This window comes from Pseudophryne corroboree (assembly GCF_028390025.1).
Source record: "Pseudophryne corroboree isolate aPseCor3 chromosome 3 unlocalized genomic scaffold, aPseCor3.hap2 SUPER_3_unloc_33, whole genome shotgun sequence".
NCBI classification, from domain to species: domain Eukaryota; kingdom Metazoa; phylum Chordata; class Amphibia; order Anura; family Myobatrachidae; genus Pseudophryne; species Pseudophryne corroboree.
In genome coordinates, this window is record NW_026967523.1 from 720,525 (window position 1) to 740,893 (window position 20,369).

At 45.1% G+C, this 20,369-nt stretch overlaps 1 protein-coding gene across 1 annotated transcript in view; it reads right to left on the bottom strand.

The window, feature by feature from the left end:
• Positions 1 to 20,369, bottom strand: part of LOC134984067 (zinc finger protein 271-like) — a 113,114-nt gene that overhangs the window by 81,905 nt on the left and 10,840 nt on the right. The window contains exon 2 of the mRNA XM_063949706.1: positions 12,008 to 13,224. Coding sequence (XP_063805776.1) covers positions 12,008 to 13,183 — 1,176 coding nt within the window. The 5' untranslated portion in view covers positions 13,184 to 13,224. The remainder of the gene's footprint in view (positions 1 to 12,007; positions 13,225 to 20,369) is intronic.

Genomic DNA, 20,369 nt, shown 5'->3' on the forward strand with positions numbered 1-20,369 from the left:
TTCTGCTGGACTTGCTAGTATATCCGACACAGACTCCCGCCAAAAAGGCACTGTACACGTGGGTAAGCATTGTCATGACTCAGCGGGGAATTGTTGGAGCGACTCTTTCTAAGGTGCGTGTAAGACGCTTTTTAGAAAGATCACTCAAGAAAAAGACTATAAAAATAAAATAAGAATGCTTATGGCTGCTAAAAACCAGCAGCCCTCTTGACCATGGTCTCGCTCCTGTCACACCAGACAAAAAACTGATTTGCCTGAGCCAGGAGGTGGGGATATATGGACGGGCCCACTGCATGCTGGGAGGCCAAAAGCTTTGACCATTAGGTGCAAATCTGCTGTCGTGTCATCATATCCCAATGTTATCCTGTGGATAACCTGTGGACCCTACAGAAGAAAAATCTGTTGCAGCAGCTGGAAGAGATTTACATGAAATGAGGAGCTGGTGCAGCTGGTTAATAAGCTGGAGGAAATCACAGGAACTATACAGCAGCTGCAGCAAATAAAGAGTCAAAAGTTATCATAATGCTGATTCCATGGACCTGTGTGAGGCTGGCCGGGATGCTAATGCAAAGGAGATGAAAGCTGGTGGTGAAGGAAACCTGCAGAGTTCCAGCTTAGATGTGGAAAGGTGGCTGTCTAGGAGAAGGTAGATCTGATGGCGGGTAACAAAGTGCCAGATGTGGCAGCTTCTAGGTACACATTGTGGATCTGGTGGTGGCTGTGGTCACTCAGGGTCTGGTCTAGGATTGGCCATCAACCATTGATGATCAGGAATCTTTGATGGTCTATACCTGATAATAACTAGATTTACCATCAAAGGAAGAGAGCCAGGTAGTTACCCGCCATCGATAGTAGCTGTGAAGATACTGGGTTCCAAATTACTCAGGCACAGTGGTAGATGAAAAACCAACAGTGGTTATTGAACAGAATGTATTATAAACAGCTCAGCACACCTCTGTAATCCAATTCCACATGACAATTCCCACCACAAACTCCTGACACAACATCACTTTTTAGTCAAGGAGCTCTACTTATACCCCCAGAAGCTTCATATTACATGGGGTGAGTGTGACTTCTTTGTCTAAGGATCTTACAGCATTGGAATACAATACATATTCTAATCAAGGTGATTACATCAGCGAAAAAGCCACCATGTCTGGTCAGCTCACTGTTGGACAATAGGGAGTAAACAAAAAGGTACAATGGTACCTTATATGACTCACCCTTTGAGTGTCCACTATGGTGGTAGTAAACAATAGAAAACTAGGTCTAACATGAATACATTATCCAAAGGGTAAGAGATAACCTAACACAATTGCATATATTAACAATATTAAGGTTGATTTAAACACAATATTGGGTGAGCAGTAATGGACATGTTATGGAGAATGAGGAAACAGATGAATGTATAGGGATATGGGGATAAAAAGTACATATCTGACATGAGAAATGAGGCATAGCTATATTGTCACATACCTCTCATTTCCTCACAGTAGCCATGGGCCAGATGTTATTTCCCATCATTTACAGACTTCTGCCGCTGCACCGAGATGCTAGGCTGTCAGCCAGTAGCCCTGCTCCGCTCCGTCTCTTACATATAGTGTGCTGTTCCTGCTGGGAATGGGATGCCCCATCCACCTCACTGACTATCATAATTCTTATCATATAGAACTAAAGAATACTTCGATATAGTGGGCAATATAAACTGCCAGACAACATTTGTGGTTTATGTAATCTCCTGCATTTGCGGTTGCCAATATGTCGGTAGAACAATACGCTCTCTAGGTTTTTAGAACATAGAAGATTAATTCTTAAAAAGTCAACTAAACACAGTGTACCTAGACATGTTTGCTCACTCCATGGAGGTGATTGTGGGGTTCTGCCCATACAGGGAGTTGAACATTTAAAACAGACATTCCGAGGTGGGGGTAGATATAACCTCCTCTGTAAGAGGGAAGCATACTGGATATGTATGATAGATACTTTGTTCCCTCTAGGTCTCAACGAAAACATTGAGCTGAATAATATATGAATCAATATCTGTATGTTATTCTATTTTATCCTATAGCTTCCTTTTTTTTCTTCTTTCCTCCCCCCTTTTTTTCCATTGCTGTTTTCTTATCCTTCTGTTAAGAAACCTAGTCTATACATACATATATATCCTTTGAGATATCTATGGAGTATATTATACACATGGTACTTTGTATCTATCTCTGGATTATTCTTTGTCTAGTGTGATATGAGCAACAATAGACTCATATATATATATATATATATATATATACAGGTTGAGTATCCCTTATCCAAAATGCTTGGGACCAGAGGTATTTTGGATATGGGATTTTTCCGTATTTTGGAATAATTGCATACCATAATGAGATATCATGGCAATGGGACCTAAGTCTAAGCACAGAATGCATTTATGTGACATATACACCTTATACACACAGCCTGAAGGTAATTTTAGCCATTATTTTTAATAATTTTGTGCATTAAACAAAGTGTGTGTACATTCACAAAAATCATTTATGTTTCATATACACCTTACACACACAGCCTGAAGGACATTTAATACAATATTTTTAATAACTCTGTGTATTAAACAAAGATTGAGTACATTGAGCCATCAAAAAACAAAGGTTTCACTATCTCACTCTCACTCAAAAAATTCCGTATTTCGGAATATTCCGTATTTCGGAATATATGGATATGGGATACTCAACCTGTATATATATATATATTATATATATTTACCAATTTACACCGAATATGACTATGCACATGGCTAACTCAGATGGTCTCTGTCACGACGACTGATGATTCAGAAAAGATTTTTCTGTTTAATTATTATTATCTGTAAATCTTAGGAACATCTATTTGAATATTTTCTCTCCTACTATTTTGAATACAGTGGTTTGGTCCGATATGCTTTGGGTGGGTTATTACTTGTTTCTTGGAGCTTTCTAATTAAATTAATGGTTATACTCCTCAGAGATTCCTTTTTATATTGAATATATGTGTTTTCAGAAAGTGGTGGGAATTACTTGAAACACGAAACCCCTTCAAAGGAATAGAGAGGAGAATAAATATTCAAACTATATATAAAAATAATCTCTATAAAGCAAGACGTATTTAATGTCAAATTAATAAAGCGACATATTAGGTATCTGTATGTCCATTAGAAATTCTATCTGTATATACATATATATGGGGATTAGTGTGTTCTTTGTTTTACCACCACTATCTACTATAAGTACTAATTTTATTGTTTAAGATTGATATTATCTGTATAGTTCCTTTTTCTTTTTAACAAAAGAGCATCTGTATTAATTACATCATGTGGATCAACTCTATACAAATTAAGCAACACCGAGCATTCACTCAGGTGTGCATATTACCATTCAAAAGCCAATTGGATACAAACGGTTTAAATACCCATTTACTTCTTCATTGGGTATTCATATCTCCTGAGGAAACCGCCGTTTGCCTGTGGCGGAGAAACGCGTTGAGTGTTGTAGCTACTGTAGGTCCATTGAAGGATATTCATCCACTTTGTTTAACCCTGCTATAAACAATTTCATTAATCCTCACCGCTGTCACACGGGACAGAACGCTACTGCCTGCCGCTGTGCTGAGACACGCTGTCTGCAGACTGTTCATCGGAGCTTGTGGCATCTCCCTCTGGTCCATCTGTGAGGGATACCTGCAGCCACTTGTAGCTCACACTGCACTTTGCTATTGATGGGAACCAGCGGAGATTACCAACATTGGGTGAGAACACTGACCTAGAAGTGAGGATAATGAACTACTTAAATTATCCACTTTAATACCGTGGGATCCCTCTGGTATATACATAAATTGGAGTACTCCTACACTCTAATATGTTAATTAATGGACCACAGTACTGCACATATCAGCTGATTCAGCTGCATTTAAATACAATCCATCTAATGTGAGTGATTACAGCTGAATCTGTATACAGTTTATATACAATCAGAAATATTGTGGCTACATTTTATCTGGTTATTATTGGCATAACTGTTTTTATTGTGTTGAACTCTAATAAATATTAGAAACTAGGTGCTTCATCGCGCCCTATGGGCGCTCTTCACACCGTCGGAAGGGGCTACGCCCCCTTAACCCCTGCATGCCTTTCTGGGGTTCAATATATGGAGTATTACCTGCATTCCTAGTTTTGTTAGTGTTTGAATATTGCACAATGATAGGGCGTCCGATGGTGAAGGGGGCGTAGTCCCTTGCAACAGGAAGGGGTTTGGGGAGTGGGGACTGCAGATGGGGGAGGGGGTATGAAGGCGCTGTGGGTGGGGTAGGAGCAGGGGTGTCGCAGGTGGGGGATGGCAGCTGCAGGGCTGTTGCGGATGGAGGAGGGGTACCGAAGGCGCTGCAGATGGGGAAGGGGTGGGTGCGGGTGTGCAGTGGATGGGGGAGGTGTCCAGGGGGCGCGGTGGGTGGGGGAGGGGTGGATGCGGGGGTAACGTGGGTGGGGGAGTGGCGGGTGCGGTGCTGTTGCGAATGGTGTAGGCGATTCGGATTGGGAAGGGCCTGCTGCGTGGGTGGGGTAGGGGATCCAAAGGTGCGGGGGAGAGCCAGATGCGGGGTGTGGCGGATGGGGATGCTGCTGCAGATGGGGGAGGGGCTGCTGCAGATGGGGGAGGGGTTTGGAAGACACTGCGGGTGGGGTAGGGGGTCCGAAGGCGCAGTGGGTGGGGGTGCCACGGGTGGTGGAAGGGCAGGTGCGGGGGATGGGGAGGGGTCCAGGGGCGCTGCAGGTGGTGGAGGGGCAGATATCAGCGCACATAGTCTCTGTGGTAGTTAGTGAGGGTTGGTGATGGTGTGAGAGGGGTGAAGGCCAGTACACAGACAGGCAGTTAGAGAGCAGGATGAGGGTGACAGGGCATAGTGACGGGGAGTACTTAGCAGATATAGGGGTGGGCTACAGGTATGATGTCACAGTGTGTGTACCTTTGCTCTCATGTGTGAGGTATATGTGAGGTATATGTGAGGTATGTGTGAGGTAAGGATGTGCGGGTCGTGGTGGCCACTAACCTCCAGGCTGCTGCTGTGCGATGGTGACTGCAGAGGGAGGGAGTTCAGACCCAGCAGCAATGGGTCGTGGTCAGCATTCCTTCCTGGCCCCGTTCCGCCGCACACTGTCCGCCCCGTCTGACGGGCATCATTCCTCCATCCTGCCTGGCAGTGTCAGCTGCTGTGATCGCTGAGAATAGGTAAGCGTCCGGAGCCCTGTGGGCGGGCAGGCATGGTGTTTCCCTGGAGAGGTGCGGCGCGCGTCCTTAGGCTGCAGACGGAGGGAGCTCCGGCCCAGCAGCAATGTTGAGTAGTGCGTGTCCCGTCCTGGCGCTGTCCCGCTGCACATGCTCCGCACCGCTTGCCGCTGAGCATGGCAGCCCTTGTCTGTATGCTGCAGATGCTGATCTAGCGGTGCCTGAGCTAGCGCCCTCTCCCTGGGGTGTGGGTGTCAGGCGGCAGGTACGGTGTGTAGGTGGGAGAGGAGCTGCGGGCGGCGACTCGCTGCCTGCAAGTACCCTCCATATCAGCGCTGTTCCCCTCCCTGCAGATAGTGTCAGTGGCCGTGGTGTACTTTTGCTACTGGTGGCCAGGGCCGGTGCTAGGGTGTTCGGCGCCCCCCTGCAAACTATGAATTTTGCACCCTCCCATATTCCTTTGTTGTGCATCGGAGAAAGTGGTGTGGTCTCACAACTAAGGGGCATGGCCACACAATAGTACCCCCATTTAAAATTACGCCACAATGTAGCACAATCTTATTCATCTTATACGTAATGCCCCACCCGTAGTAGTAGCGTCCTTATATGTAATGCCCCACCCGTAGTAGTAGCGTCCATATACGTAATGCCCCCCCAATAGTAGTAGTGTCCTTATTCATAATGCCCCCCCAGTAGTAATAGCAGTTATATGTAATGCTCCCCAACAGTAATAGTAGCGTCCTTATACATAATGCCCCCCCAATAGTAGTAGCATCCTTATACATAATGGCCCCCAGTAGTAGTAGCATCCTTATACATAATGCCCCCCCCAGTAGTAGTAGCGTCCTAATACATAATGCCCCCCCAATAGTAGTAGTGTCCTTATACATAATGCCCCCCCAGTAGTAGTAGCAATTATATGTAATGCCCCACAACAGTAATAGTAGCATCCTTATACGTAATGCCCCACCCGTAGTAGTAGCGTCCTTATACGTAATGCCCCCCAGTAGTAGTAGCAGTTATATTTAATGCACCCCAACAGTAATAGTAGTGTCCTTATACGTAATGCCACCCCTGTAGTAGTAGCATCCTTATACATAATGTGCCCCCAGTAGTAGTACCGTCCTTATACATAATGCCCCCCCCAGTAGTAGTAGCATCCTTATACGTAATGCCCCACCCGTAGTAGTAGCGTCCATATACGTAATGCCCCCCCAATAGTAGTAGTGTCCTTATACATAATGCCCCCCCAGTAGTAATAGCAGTTATATATAATGCTCCCCAACAGTAATAGTAGCGTCCTTATACATAATGCCCCCCCAGTAGTAGTAGCATCCTTATACATAATGGCCCCCAGTAGTAGTAGCATCCTTATACATAATGCCCCCCCAGTAGTAGTAGCATCCTAATACATAATGCCCCCCAATAGTAGTAGTGTCCTTATACATAATGCCCCCCAGTAGTAGTAGCAGTTATATGTAATGCCCCACAACAGTAATAGTAGCATCCTTATACGTAATGCCCCACCCGTAGTAGTAGCGTCCTTATACGTAATGCCCCCTAGTAGTAGTAGCAGTTATATGTAATGCCCCCCAACAGTAATAGTAGCATCCTTATACGTAATGCCACCCCTGTAGTAGTAGCATCCTTATACATAATGTGCCCCCAGTAGTAGTACCGTCCTTATACATAATGCCCCCCCAGCAGTAGTAGCATCCTTACATGTAATGCCCTCCCAGTAGTAGTAGCACCATCCTTATACATAATGCCCCCCAGAAGTAATAGAGTCCTTATACATAATGCCCCCCCCCAGTAGTAGTGTCCTTATATGTAATGCCCCCCAGTATTAGTAGCCTCCTTATACGTAATGCCCCCCCATAGTAGTAGCGTCCTTATACGTAATGCCCCCCTATAGTAGTAGCGTCCTTATACGTAATGCCCCCCCATAGTAGTAGCGTCCTTATACGTAATGCCCCCCTATAGTAGTAGCGTCCTTATACGTAATGCCCCCCCTATAGTAGTAGCGTCCTTATATGTAATGCCCCCCTATATTAGTAGCGTCCTTGCATGTAATGGCCCCCCCAGCAGTGGCGTCCATAAAGTGCGCACACACAGACATACCTCACACACACACACACACACACACACACACACACACACACACACACACATATATACAAACACACACACACACTATATACACACATATACACACACCCCCCCACTATATACACACACACATTTCTCTCTCACCCTCCACTTACCAAGTCTGGCTGGCCGTCACTGCAATGCTGATTCCACCACTGTTCAGCTGTCTGGTCCCGTGTAGCTCCGCCCCTCTATTCAGTGTAGCTCCGCCCCCTTTTCGAGACCCGCACTGCACAGCACACAGCCCGCTGTCACAGGTGATTGGGGGGGGACAGGCACAGCAGCCGGCAGCTGGTGGCCATCCTCACCTCCTATACTGTAAGGTAGGGTCTTGCACCTGACTGCTGCTGGCGCTGGGTATGGGGTAGCTCCCTGCAGCAGATGCAGTTGACTCCGCCCAGCTCTGTGACTCCGCCCAGCATTACGAGCACAGAGTCACAGATTAAGGAAAATATATATAGGAGATATTTTATTTATATACCATCAGCGCTCTTTTATGTCTCTATTGAAACTTAATCTATATCGTCTAAGGCAGGCATTCCCAACCACGGTCCTCAAGGCACACCAACAGTGCAGGTTTTAGTGATATCCAGGCTGCAGCACAGATGGTTAAATCAAAATAACTGAGCTACTAATTAAGTCACCTGTGCTGAAGCCTGAATATCACTAAAACCTGCACTGTTAGTGTGCCTTGAGGACCGTGGTTGGGAATGCCTGGTCTAAGGCATCCCGTTGACGCATAGGAGCTATCTAATAATCAATATATTTGGTGCTCATTTAATACATGTAACATTGCATTAGCACCTGATTTAGCTAGGTAATTATATCTTGCATTTTGTCACCTCCCTGACGTGACAGGCTCAGCTGTCAGTGATGCAGCCCCACTGCGCCCACTCTCTCCGTACTCATACATACATGCCTTTCTGGGAGTGTCTCATCCTGGTTGTCAGTGAGACAGTGTCTCTGGCACAGCTGTGTAATCATGATGTGAGTGTGTGTGTGCTGAGTAGTGAGTAATGCTAGCAGCAAGTCTCACAGCTTAACTGCAGTGAAGCAGTGTGGTGGGGGTGGGGAGAAGGGGGTTGCTACACCAATGAGTCAAGGAATGGAGTAGTTGGATGTGACTCACACAGCAGGTGGTGAAAAGCTTAAAAATGAGGAGTGGTTGGAAGGGAAAGGAACTAGTAGGTTTAGAAGGGATTAGTAAGAGTAAGGACTCTCAAGGGAAATTGGAGTGGGAGCCCACAGGTTCTCTCTACTTATGTTTTGAATACCGGTCCTGCTGGGTTAGATCTCTAATTATCTAAATGATCGCTGCTCCACCTAAACATAACTCTTTATTTCCTGACTGTTTGGTTGGCGGAAGCGCCACATCCCCGACAGACTGGAGGGCGGAAGCGATGCTAACTCCGAGTCACGGGCATTGACGCAGTCACGTCTCTCCTACTACACGGACCAGGGCGGAAGAGCCGCCACGGCCCCTGGTTTATGTAACTAATTACGTCATCAGGTTGCCTAGCATCCATTCCTCTATCCTCCCGCACGGCGGAAACTTGTAATACAAAGCTCCGAACACGTGACATATAGGTCACGTGATCGGAACATTCACTGGGAAATACGTAATCCCAGCACCGCTCTCCATTATGTTCCCCCACCAATAATAAAAGCTCCCAATGTTATTTCCATGACAACATGATTAATAACAAACCTACCCATTGGTTACCGCTTTTTAATACACTTCCTGTTTGCTCTTATTTATTTATTTAACAAAAAAACCTTTAACTAACTTGGTTTTTACGAATAACTTACACATTTGTTGTTTATTACATCCCATCTGAAGTAGGTCTGTCTCAGCTTACTAGCTTGCTCTAATTTTATACATCCAGTTCTGAAGTGATTATGTAATTGTACAATCAGGTGCCTCTAGGGGCTAATTAGCCACCATATTAGAGGGGGTATATAAACCCCACATGTCTTAACTGTGGATACCTTTGATAAAGCTGCTAGCTGACTGCAGCGAAACGCGTCAGTTGATGTAGGGACCCTCGCCAGGAATAGATCTGAAGGAGGACCGAACCATTCCCCAAATTTTGTCCAGACGGCCTTTTCAAACTCTCGGACTTCATACAGCAAGCATTGCATAAAGGACTGTACCAACCGTAACGCATGAGGAGCTCTCCACTAAAGATTCCAGAGCACATTACCCTCTAACGGTAAATAGTCCATCCATTGGATCTTGCTTAACTCTGAGACTGCTATATATGCTGGACTATAACACTACAGAGGAAAAATAATTGGAACGGTCACCGCAAAAATCTCCACAACTCTACTCTTTCTACCTGGCGAATTGGGTAACCCTTTAGAATGTTTATTTGAAATTTAGAAACCATACTATCTGTTTCTGACATGTATCTACCTTATGAATTTAGTTTTTAATATATACCTATTGTACTATTTTTAGGAATAAAACTGTTTTATTTATTATATCAACATTGTTGTATTCATCAAATTTAGCGCAGCCTCATTACTCTTTTTCTGTATATTACTTATGGGAGTGACTTCCCCTTTCCTGAGACTGCAGCTTGGCGAAACATCTCCTACCTAAAGCGCCCGAGCACCCCTGGGTAACCAATCTTTCCAAACTGGGTAAAGAGCAGCTTTTAGGAAGGAAATTTGTGAGCGAGTCCTTGTGGTTGACTTTTCTCTACATCATGCGGGGTGGATCCTTGGACTCTCCAGTACCTCAGGAGGCTGTGGATTTTTTTTGCCCACTACCTGGTGGTTCTGTGGCTATCTCAGGCCACAAACCTCCCAGATGCCTGGCCTCCAGATAAACATGAAATGGTCATGGAGGTTGTCCTGGACTCTGTGAAGGAGGAGGTGGAAATTGTGAATGGTGAAGGGAAGGTTTTTGTGGCTGAAGAGTGAGTTATGCCATATATACCATAAGCATGGGTCCTCAGCCTATATGATGTGCCACCATTAATGTGGCTTCTTTCTTGTCCGGCCAAGCTTGATTTATGGACTTTGTCATTTTTTTAAGCAGGATAAAGGCTGAGTTTTTTATTTCTGCAGTGACCACCGTGCCATCACTTACCTGTATGCTTACACGAAACGGAATGATGGAAAACTTACACGGTTTCTTTACATCTTCTGGGGTCCACTCCGAGATTAGACATTATGGCGTAATTACTCAGACGGGAATATAAAACAGAATAAAAAAATAAAAGCTATAATGCAATAATTAGAAGCAAACAAAAGCTTTTATTATGAAATCATACAGAGAAGTATCAGTACCATATAGATGTAACATACAACAAACCACTGCAGATGGAACCCGGGTGACTAATGCACATGGTAATATACAGGGTATATATAGATAGGATCTTGTATCTGAAAACACTCAACACTCCTTATCAAGATGAGTGTCAGCAACAAGTTAGGCAAACTACAAGTGAAAACACGTTCCAATGGCCGCCATACTGTCGTGCAGCACTACAGACTGTGGAAACTGGTATTAGACATTCACATTTACACAAAGCACAAGATACAAAATAAACAGCAGAAAAAAGACCTAAGCATTTGGGATGTATTATTTAGGAACTAAATAGAGGTACATTAATGAAAAGCGTGAGTAACAGTCACCAGTCTGCTTGTGAAGGTCTCTAGAGTGGTGGTCTCTTGGACTGTGCAAAGCAGTGAGTTCCATGGTCAGGGCTGCAAAGCTAAACGTTCAACCCATAAATGAATGACAGGAGATTCTTGGTACTGCTGGTAACAGTCCTTCATCTGTAGAAGCAAGCAAGCAAGCAGGGCAGTAAGGAGGCTGAAGCTGCTTCTAGTACCTTGGACCATGTAATGTTAGGCTGGGAAGGTCAGTTAGCCAATTATAAAATAGATTTGTCATCTTACAGGCAGCCGGTGAAGGGAGCAGAGAATGGGTGTTATGTGGCAGGAACGGGCTGGTTAGGTAACAGCCTGGCTGCTGCATTCTGTACTAGCTGCAAGCTCTGTAACTCTTTTCTGGGTGACCCAGGTAGATGGCATTGCAGTAGTCTATGAACTTCTGAGGGAATCAAGTGCTTGATTCTGGCTATGGTCCACAGATGGAAGAATTAGGATTTGTATGTGGCGGATACCTGATGTCTGTGTCAGCCACAAACCAGGACATCACAAAGATTCAGCACATGTTCAGTATTTTGCAATTCTGAACACCAAAGCATAAATCCAGATGGTTGGTAAAGCTGTAGTCTTGTCCTTTGCTGGTGAGCTTCTATTATGTTTCACAAAGACTGAATCACAGCCAACTGGCATCATCCACCCCTGGCACTCAGCTAGACAACCATTTAGGATTGGTATTAGGTTCTCAGTACATGGAGCAAAAAGCAGGTCATCTGCATAGCAGTGGTAGACCAGGCCATGATGTCTGATTATATAACCCAGTGGTAGCATGTATATTTTATAAAGCATAAGAGATCGGATTCACCCTTGAGGAACATTGCATGACAGTGATAATTATACTCCAGAAGATTTAAATGCTTTCCGTACTTGGGTAATGTCTAATATGTTCAACAAGAGCGGATTTATTTCTCTCACAGCATAAAAATGACTTCTCACCTGTGAAATCGCTGATGTTTAACAAGAATTGATTTCCGTACAAAACATTTTCCACACTCAGAACAGGAATACGGCTTCTCACCTGTGTGACTTCTCTGATGTGGAACAAGATCCGATTTCTGTGCAAAACATTTCCCACACTCGGAACAGGAAAATGACTTCTCACCTGTGTGTCTTCTCTCATGTCTAACAAGAGCCGATTTCTGTGCAAAACATTGACCACACTCAGAACAGGAATACGGCTTCTCACCTGTGTGACTTCTCTGATGTGGAACAAGATCTGATTTCGATGCAAAACATTTCCCACAATCAGAACAGGAAAATGGCCTCTCACCTGTGTGAGCACGCTGATGAAAAACTAAAAGTGATTTGTATGCAAAACATTTCCCACACTCAGAACAGGAGTACGGCTTCTCACCTGTGTGACTTCTCTGATGTGTAACAAGAGCTGATGTCTGTGCGAAACATTTCCCACACTCAGAACAGGAATATGGCTTCTCACCTGTGTGACTTCTCTGATGTGTAACAAGAGCTGATGTCTGTGAGAAACATTTCCCACACTCAGAACAGGAATATGGCTTCTCACCTGTGTGACTTCTCTGATGTGTAACAAGACCTGATGTGTGTGCGAAACATTTCCCACACTCAGAACAGGAATATGGCTTCTCACCTGTGTGACTTCTCTGATGTGTAACAAGAGCTGATGTCTGTGAGAAACATTTCCCACACTCAGAACAGGAATATGGCTTCTCACCTGTGTGACTTCTCTGATGTGTAACAAGAGATGATGTGTGTGCGAAACATTTCCCACACTCAGAACAGGAATATGGCCTCTCACCTGTGTGACTTCTCTGATGTATAACAAGATGTGATTTGTATGCAAAACAGTTCCCACACTCAGAACATGGAAATGGCCTCTCACCTGCCTTAGCTGGCTGATGGGTAATAGGCTTTGTGTTCTGTGTAATACATTTTGCATCTATAGAACAGGGAAACTCTATATCTACTGTCAGAGCTGTAACAGATGCAACAATATCAGAGTGATCAGGAGAACATTTCCCAGGATCAGGGGGATCAGCTGATAGAGCTGGATGTATAATTCGGGTAATGGGGTTATCTCCTGGAGAATCCTGTATACTGTCATTATCTTTAATGTCACAATCCGGAGATAACATTAGATGTCCTTATGAGATATTCCTGCTTGTGTGTCCATCTGCTGGAAATAAAATACATTATGGAAATATAAAAGCAGACAAGACCCAGGGTGTTATAGGATACAATATATAATTCTATAACTGACATTTTTTTACCTGTAATCATTGCTTTTATGTTTATTACAAAACAAGGATGCTTAGACTGGAGCTTGATCAACACTGAACACTCATGTGGGATTACTAGAGGTGACACGGACGCTCACGTGGGATGACTAGAGGTGACACGGACGCTCACGTGGGATGACTAGAGGTGACACGGACGCTCACGTGGGATGACTAGAGGTGACATGGACGCTCACGTGGGATGACTAGAGGTGACAAACGCTCACGTGGGATGACTAGAGGTGACACGGACGCTCACGTGGGATGACTAGACGTGACACGGTCGCTCGTGTGCGATTACTAGAGGTGAAACGGACGCTCGTGGGATGACTAGAGGTGACACGGACGCTCACGTGGGATTACTAGAGGTGACAAGGACGCTCACGTGGGATTACTAGAGGTGACATGGACGCTCATGTGGGATTACCAGAGGTGACACGGGCGCTCATGTGGGATTACTAGAGGTGACATGGATGCTCATGTGGGATTACTAGAGGTGACATGGATGCTCATGTGGGATTACTAGAGGTGACATGGACGCTCATGTGGGATTACTAGAGGTGACAAGGACGCTCATGTGGGATTACTAGAGGTGACAAGGACGCTCACGTGGGATTACTAGAGGTGACATGGACGTTCACGTGGGATTACTAGAGGTGACATGGATGCTCATGTGGGATTACTAGAGGTGACAAGGACGCTCACGTGGGATTACTAGAGGTGACATGGGCGCTCATGTGGGATTACCAGAGGTGACACGGGCACTCACGTGGGATTACTAGAGGTGACATGGACGCTCATGTGGGATTACCAGAGGTGACATGGACGCTCATGTGGGATTACTAGAGGTGACATGGACGCTCATGTGGGATTACTAGAGGTGACATGGACACTCATGTGGGATTACTAGAGGTGACATGACGCTCATGTGGGATTACTAGAGGTGTCTTGGGCTTTGCAATAATAAAACAGCAAAGAAGAGACGCACTGTCCTGTTTGTGCACTAATAAATAATATATAACCTTTATTAAGTACAGTAAAGTATGTAAGATAAATCAGTGATATATTAAAGGTAAATGTATAAAGGTGAATAATGTAATAAAAAAACAAGTGTATTTGTTGTTACACGTCGGCATGTATATTATATTGGGTGATAACTGATTCAGTGCTGGTAATCCTGTTCAGTAAGAATAATATTAATATATTACACCCATACGAGAACGGGCTAAATTACATTCAATAATATTGTGGCAGAGTTTCCTCCAGCGGTAATCTCAATGTAACATCATACTGTATGTATAAACACTTTATGGGGGGGATTCAGTTCATCGCAAAAACTCCCTAACCAATTAGCAGCAAAAAGTTATTAGTACTAATTCTCCATAGGCTTTACTGCAAGATTTTAATTCAGCGCACAAATGTCTGCGCACTGAGCAGTTGTGCGGTGTTAGGAGGAACTATTTTAAAAAGGCTTTTTAGATGTTTCCTACTGTATTGTCTTACTGACCTATAGTTTCCTACTGTATTGTCTTACTGACCTACAGTTTCTTACTCTATTGTCTTACTGACCTATAGTTTCCTACTGTATTGTCTTACTGACCTATAGTTTCCTACTGTAATGTCTTACTGACCTATATAGTTTCTTACGGTATGGTCTTATTGACCTAGTTGCCTTCTTTATAGTCTTACGGTTTTCTTCTGTATTGTCTTACTGACCTATAGTTTCCTACTGTATTGTCTTACTGACCTATAGTTTCCTACTGTATTGTCTTACTGACCTATAGTTTCTTCTGTATTGTCTTACTGACCTATAGTTTCTTCTGTATTGTCTTACTGACCTATAGTTTCCTTCTGTATTGTCTTACTGACCTATAGTTTCCTTCTGTAATGTCTTACTGACCTATAGTTTCTTCTGTATTGTCTTACTGACCTATAGTTTCTTCTGTATTGTCTTACTGACCTATAGTTTCCTTCTGTATTGTCTTACTGACATATTTTCCTACTGTGTTGTCTTTTCTTACTGTATTGTGTAACTGACCTATAGTTTCCTTCTGTAATGTCTTACTGACCTTTAGTTTCCTTCTGTAATGTCTTACTGACCTTTAATTTCCTACTGTAATGTCTTACTGACCTTTAGTTTCCTACTGTAATGTCTTACTGACCTTTAGTTTCCTACTGTAATGTCTTACTGACCTATAGTTTCTTACTGTTTTGTCTTACTGACCTATAGTTTCTTCTGTATTGTTTTACTGACCTACAGTTTCTTAAGTCTTTAAATTGCTGATGTGATGGAGAATGACAGTAATTACACCAACACTTTTGCCAGAGAATTTAGTATCGTCTCATTTGTCTCCAGAAGCTATTATCCCTATAAATGGGATATTATCTAGGCATTTTATTTGACTGAGCATCTGCTGCCCAGGGACCGAACCAGACCCTTCCCCTGGCCCAGGGACCGAACCAGACCCTTCCCCTGGCCCAGGGACTGAACCAGACCCTTCCCCTGGCCCAGGGGCCTAACCAGACCCTTCCCTTGGCCCAGGGGCCTAACCAGACCCTTCCCCTGACCCAGGGTCCTAACTGGACCCTTTACCCTGGCCCAGGGGCCTAAAAAGACTGATCCCCTGGCCCAGTGTTCTAACCAGACTATATGTTTCTCTGCCCAGTGGCGTTTCCAGACCATTCCCCCTAGACCAGGGGCCTAACCAGACCGTTCCTCTGGCCCAGGGACCTAACCTGACTTCTGCTCAGTGTAATAACCAGATTGATCCTCTGCTCAGGGGGTGTGACCGGACTATTCCTCTAGCCTCTCCAGCTGATGGCGTAGACCTTTCCGAGATTACAAGGTGTCCAAAGAAGCCGCTTACAGGAATTCTATCCCTCCAAAAATGATCCCTACTCTGTAAAGAGGGAGTCTGGATACCTTCTCCAGAACATCCATACAGAATCCCCATAATCAATCTCCTCATGATTTACAAAGCAACTCTATGAGGTATATCTAATATAAGTATATCTATGAGGTCTCTACGCAACGCCAGTAGCTACCTTAGGGAACAATTTTGTATTTCTTCACCTTTAAACAGATACAACCTTAAAGGTATCCAGATGTCACACACAGTTCCCATTACTGTTTTAGAAACTGGGAACTACGCAGCCGTCTTGGGTCCTATCTACGGCATGGTCCCCTGAATCTAGCTACCTCCCATGATGCATTGCACACGCATGGGCAGAACACAGTTGGCGACATCCAGGCCTGTCATTACCTATAGGTATTCAGTGTGGGAAATCGTCCCTCTTGTTATATGGGTGTGCCTATCAGGGAATGAGGACTCTAAGGCGGATTTGTTCCTTACAGAATGTGTATGACCTGTTTATACATGAAGATATTGATTACTGTATTATAGGGTGTAATGTCCTGGTCACCATGGTGACTGCCCAGCCAGGTAAGCTATCCTGCATCTCTTTGGCAGTGTTGCTGTGTGACCTACAGGAAGACCCAAGGCTGACACCCCACACTGCCCCCTCTCTCACTGGAGGGTATGATCAGCTGAAGGGGCTCTGACATCACAAATGACTACAAGGGGTTAATAGCGACCAGTTTTATTGCCCCGAGATGCAAATCCCCCTGTCAATGTGATGGAGTGGGCTTTATTCTAACCTTGTCTTTGTCAGACAGCCAGGCACAAAAATCCGCAGGGGTAAGTGGGGGAAAATAAGATTTTAAACCTACCGGTAAATCTTTTTCTCCTAGTCCGTAGAGGATGCTGGGGACTCCGTAAGGACCATGGGGTATAGACGGGCTCCGCAGGAGACATGGGCACTATAAAGAACTTTAGAAGGGGTGTGCACTGGCTCCTCCCTCTATGCCCCTCCTCCAGACCTCAGTTAGAGAAACTGTGCCCAGAGGAGATGGACAGTACGAGGAAAGGATTTTGTTAATCCAAGGGCAAGATTCATACCAGCCCATACCATCCACACTGTATAACCTGGAATATACGAACCAGTCAACAGTATGAACAAAACAGCATCCTCTACGGACTACGAGAAAAAGATTTACCAGTAGGTTTAAAATCTTATTTTCTCTTACATCCTAGAGGATGCTGGGGACTCCGTAAGGACCATGGGGATTATACCAAAGCTCCAAAATGGGCGGGAGAGTTCAGATGACTCTGCAGCACTGATTGAGCAAACATGAGGTCCTCATCAGCCAGGGTATCAAACTTGTAGAATTTTGCAAAAGTGTTTGAACCCGACCAAGTCGCCGCTCGGTAAAGCTGTAATGCCGTGACGCCTCGGGCAGCCGCCCAAGAAGAGCCCACCTTCCTAGTGGAATGGGCCTTTACCGAATTAGGTAACGGCAATCCAGCCGTAGAATGAGCCTGCTGAATCGTGTTACAGATCCAGCAAGCAATAGTCTGCCTAGAAGCAGGGGCGCCAACCTTGTTGGCTACATACAGGACAAACAGTGCCTCTGTTTTCCTAACCCTAGCCATTCTGGCTACATAAATTTTCAATGCCCTGACCACATCAAGGGACTCGGAATCCTCCAAGTCCCGCGTAGCCACAGGCACCACAACAGGTTGGTTCATATGAAAAGAGGAAACCACCTTAGGCAAAAATTGAGGACGAGTCCGCAACTCAGCTCTATCCACATGGAAAATCATATAGGGGCTTTTGTGAGACAAAGCTGCCAACTCAGACACTCGCCTTGCAGATGCCAAGGCCAACAATATGACCACCTTCCAAGTGAGATACTTTAATTCCACCGTTTGAAGAGGTTCAAACCAGTGAGACTTAAGGAACTGTAACACCACTTTAAGGTCCCATGGTGCCACTGGAGGCACAAAAGGAGGCTGGATATGAGGCACTCCCTTCACGAAAGTCTGGACTTCTGGGAGAGAAGCCAATTCCTTCTGAAAGAAAATGGATAGGGCCGAAATCTGAACCTTAATGGAGCCTAATTTTAGGCCCATATTTACTCCAGTCTGCAGGAAGTGGAGAAAACGGCCCAGATGGAAACCTTCCTGAGGAGCATTCTTGGTTTCACACCAAGAGACATACTTCCTCCAGATACGGTGATAATGTTTCGCTGTCACCTCCTTTCTAACCTTTATCAGAGTAGGGATGACTTCGTCCGGAATGCCCTTCCCAGCTAGGATCCGACGTTCAACCACCATGACGTCAAACGCAGCCGCAGTAAGTCTTGGAACAGACAGGGCCCCTGTTGCAACAGGTCCTCTCTGAGAGGAAGAGGCCATGGATCTTCTGTGAGCATTTCCTGCAGATCCGGATACCAGGCCCTTCGAGGCCAATCTGGAACAATGAGAATTGTCTGTACTCCTTTTCGTCTTATGATTCTCAATATTTTTGAGATGAGAGGTACACATAGACCGACTGAAAAAAAAAACAGGCTGATCTTCTGATGAATATGTAGATGGGACCCGGACCACTTCTCCAGAAGGTCCCACTGAAAAGTCCTCGCATGGAACCTGCCGAAGGGAATGGCCTCGTAAGACGCCTCCATCTTTCCCAGAACTCGAGTGCATTGATGGACCGACACCCTTTTCGGTTTCAACAGGTCCCTGACCAAGTTCTGGAGTTCCAGGGCTTTTTCCATCGGGAGAAAAACCCTCTTTTGTTCCGTATCCAGAATCAGGCCTGAGAAAGTCAATCGGGTCGTTGGGACCAACTGTGACTTTGGCAGATTGAGAACCCAGCCGTGCTGCTGCAACACTCTCAGGGAGAGTGATACGCTTTTCAGCAACTGTTCTCTCGATCTCGCTTTTATCAGGAGATCGTCCAAGTACGGGATAATCGTGACTCCCTGCTTGCGCAGGAGCACCATCATTTCGGCCATTACCTTGGTGAAAATCCTCGGGGCCGTGGAAAGTCCAAATGGCAGCATCTGATATTGGTAATGACAATCCTGTACAGCAAATCTCAGGAACGCCTGATGAGGAGGATATATGGGGACATGAAGGTATGCATCCTTTATGTCCAGTGACACCATAAACCCCCCCCCCCTCCAGGCTGGCGATAACCGCTCTGAGCGATTCCATCTTGAATTTGAACCTTTTCAAGTATATGTTTAGGGATTTTAAATTCAGAATGGGTCTGACCGAACCATCCGGTTTCGGGACCACAAACAGGGTTGAGTAGTACCCCATCCCCTGTTGAAGCAGGGGAACTTTGATCACCACTTGTTGAAGACACAGTTTTCGAATTGCATCTAAAACTACCTCCCTTTCTGGGGAAGAAGCTGGTAGGGCCGATTTGAAAAAGCGGCGAGGACGCACATCTTCGAATTCCAGCTTGTAACCCTAGGATACAATTTCTATTGCCCAGGGATCCACCTCTGATTGAACCCAGATGTGGCTGAAAAGTCGAAGACGTGCCCCCACTGGGGCGGACTCCCTCAGCGGAGCCCCAGCGTCATGCAGTGGATTTAGTAGAAGCCGGGGAGGACTTCTGCTCCTGGGAACTAGCTGTAGCTGGCAGTTTTTTTCCTCTGCCCTTACCTCTGGCGAGAAAGGAAGATCCCCGACCTCTTTTGGATTTATGCGACCGAAAGGACTGCATCTGATAATGTGGCGTTTTCTTTGGCTGTGAGGAAACATAAGGTAAAAAAGTAGATTTACCTGCAGTAGCTATGGAAACCAGGTCCGTGAGAACTTCCTCAAATAAGTCATCACCCTTGTAAGGCAAAACCTCCATATGCCTCTTTGAGTTGGCATCACCCGTCCATTGTCGGGTCCACAGGCTCGCCTAGCAGAAATAGCCATGGCGTTGGCTCTTGAACCCAGTAGGCCAACATCCCTCTGAACATCTCTCATATATAGGACTGCCTCTTTAATATGACCCAAGGTCAATAAAATGGTATCCTTATCCAGGGTTTCAATTTCAGCTGACAAGGTATCTGTCCAAGCTGCTACAGTGCTACAAACCCAAGCCGACGCTATTGGTGGTCTGAGTAAGGTACCTGTATGTGTATAAATCGACTTCAAGGTAGTCTCCTGCCTGCGATCAGCAGGATCCTTGATGGCTG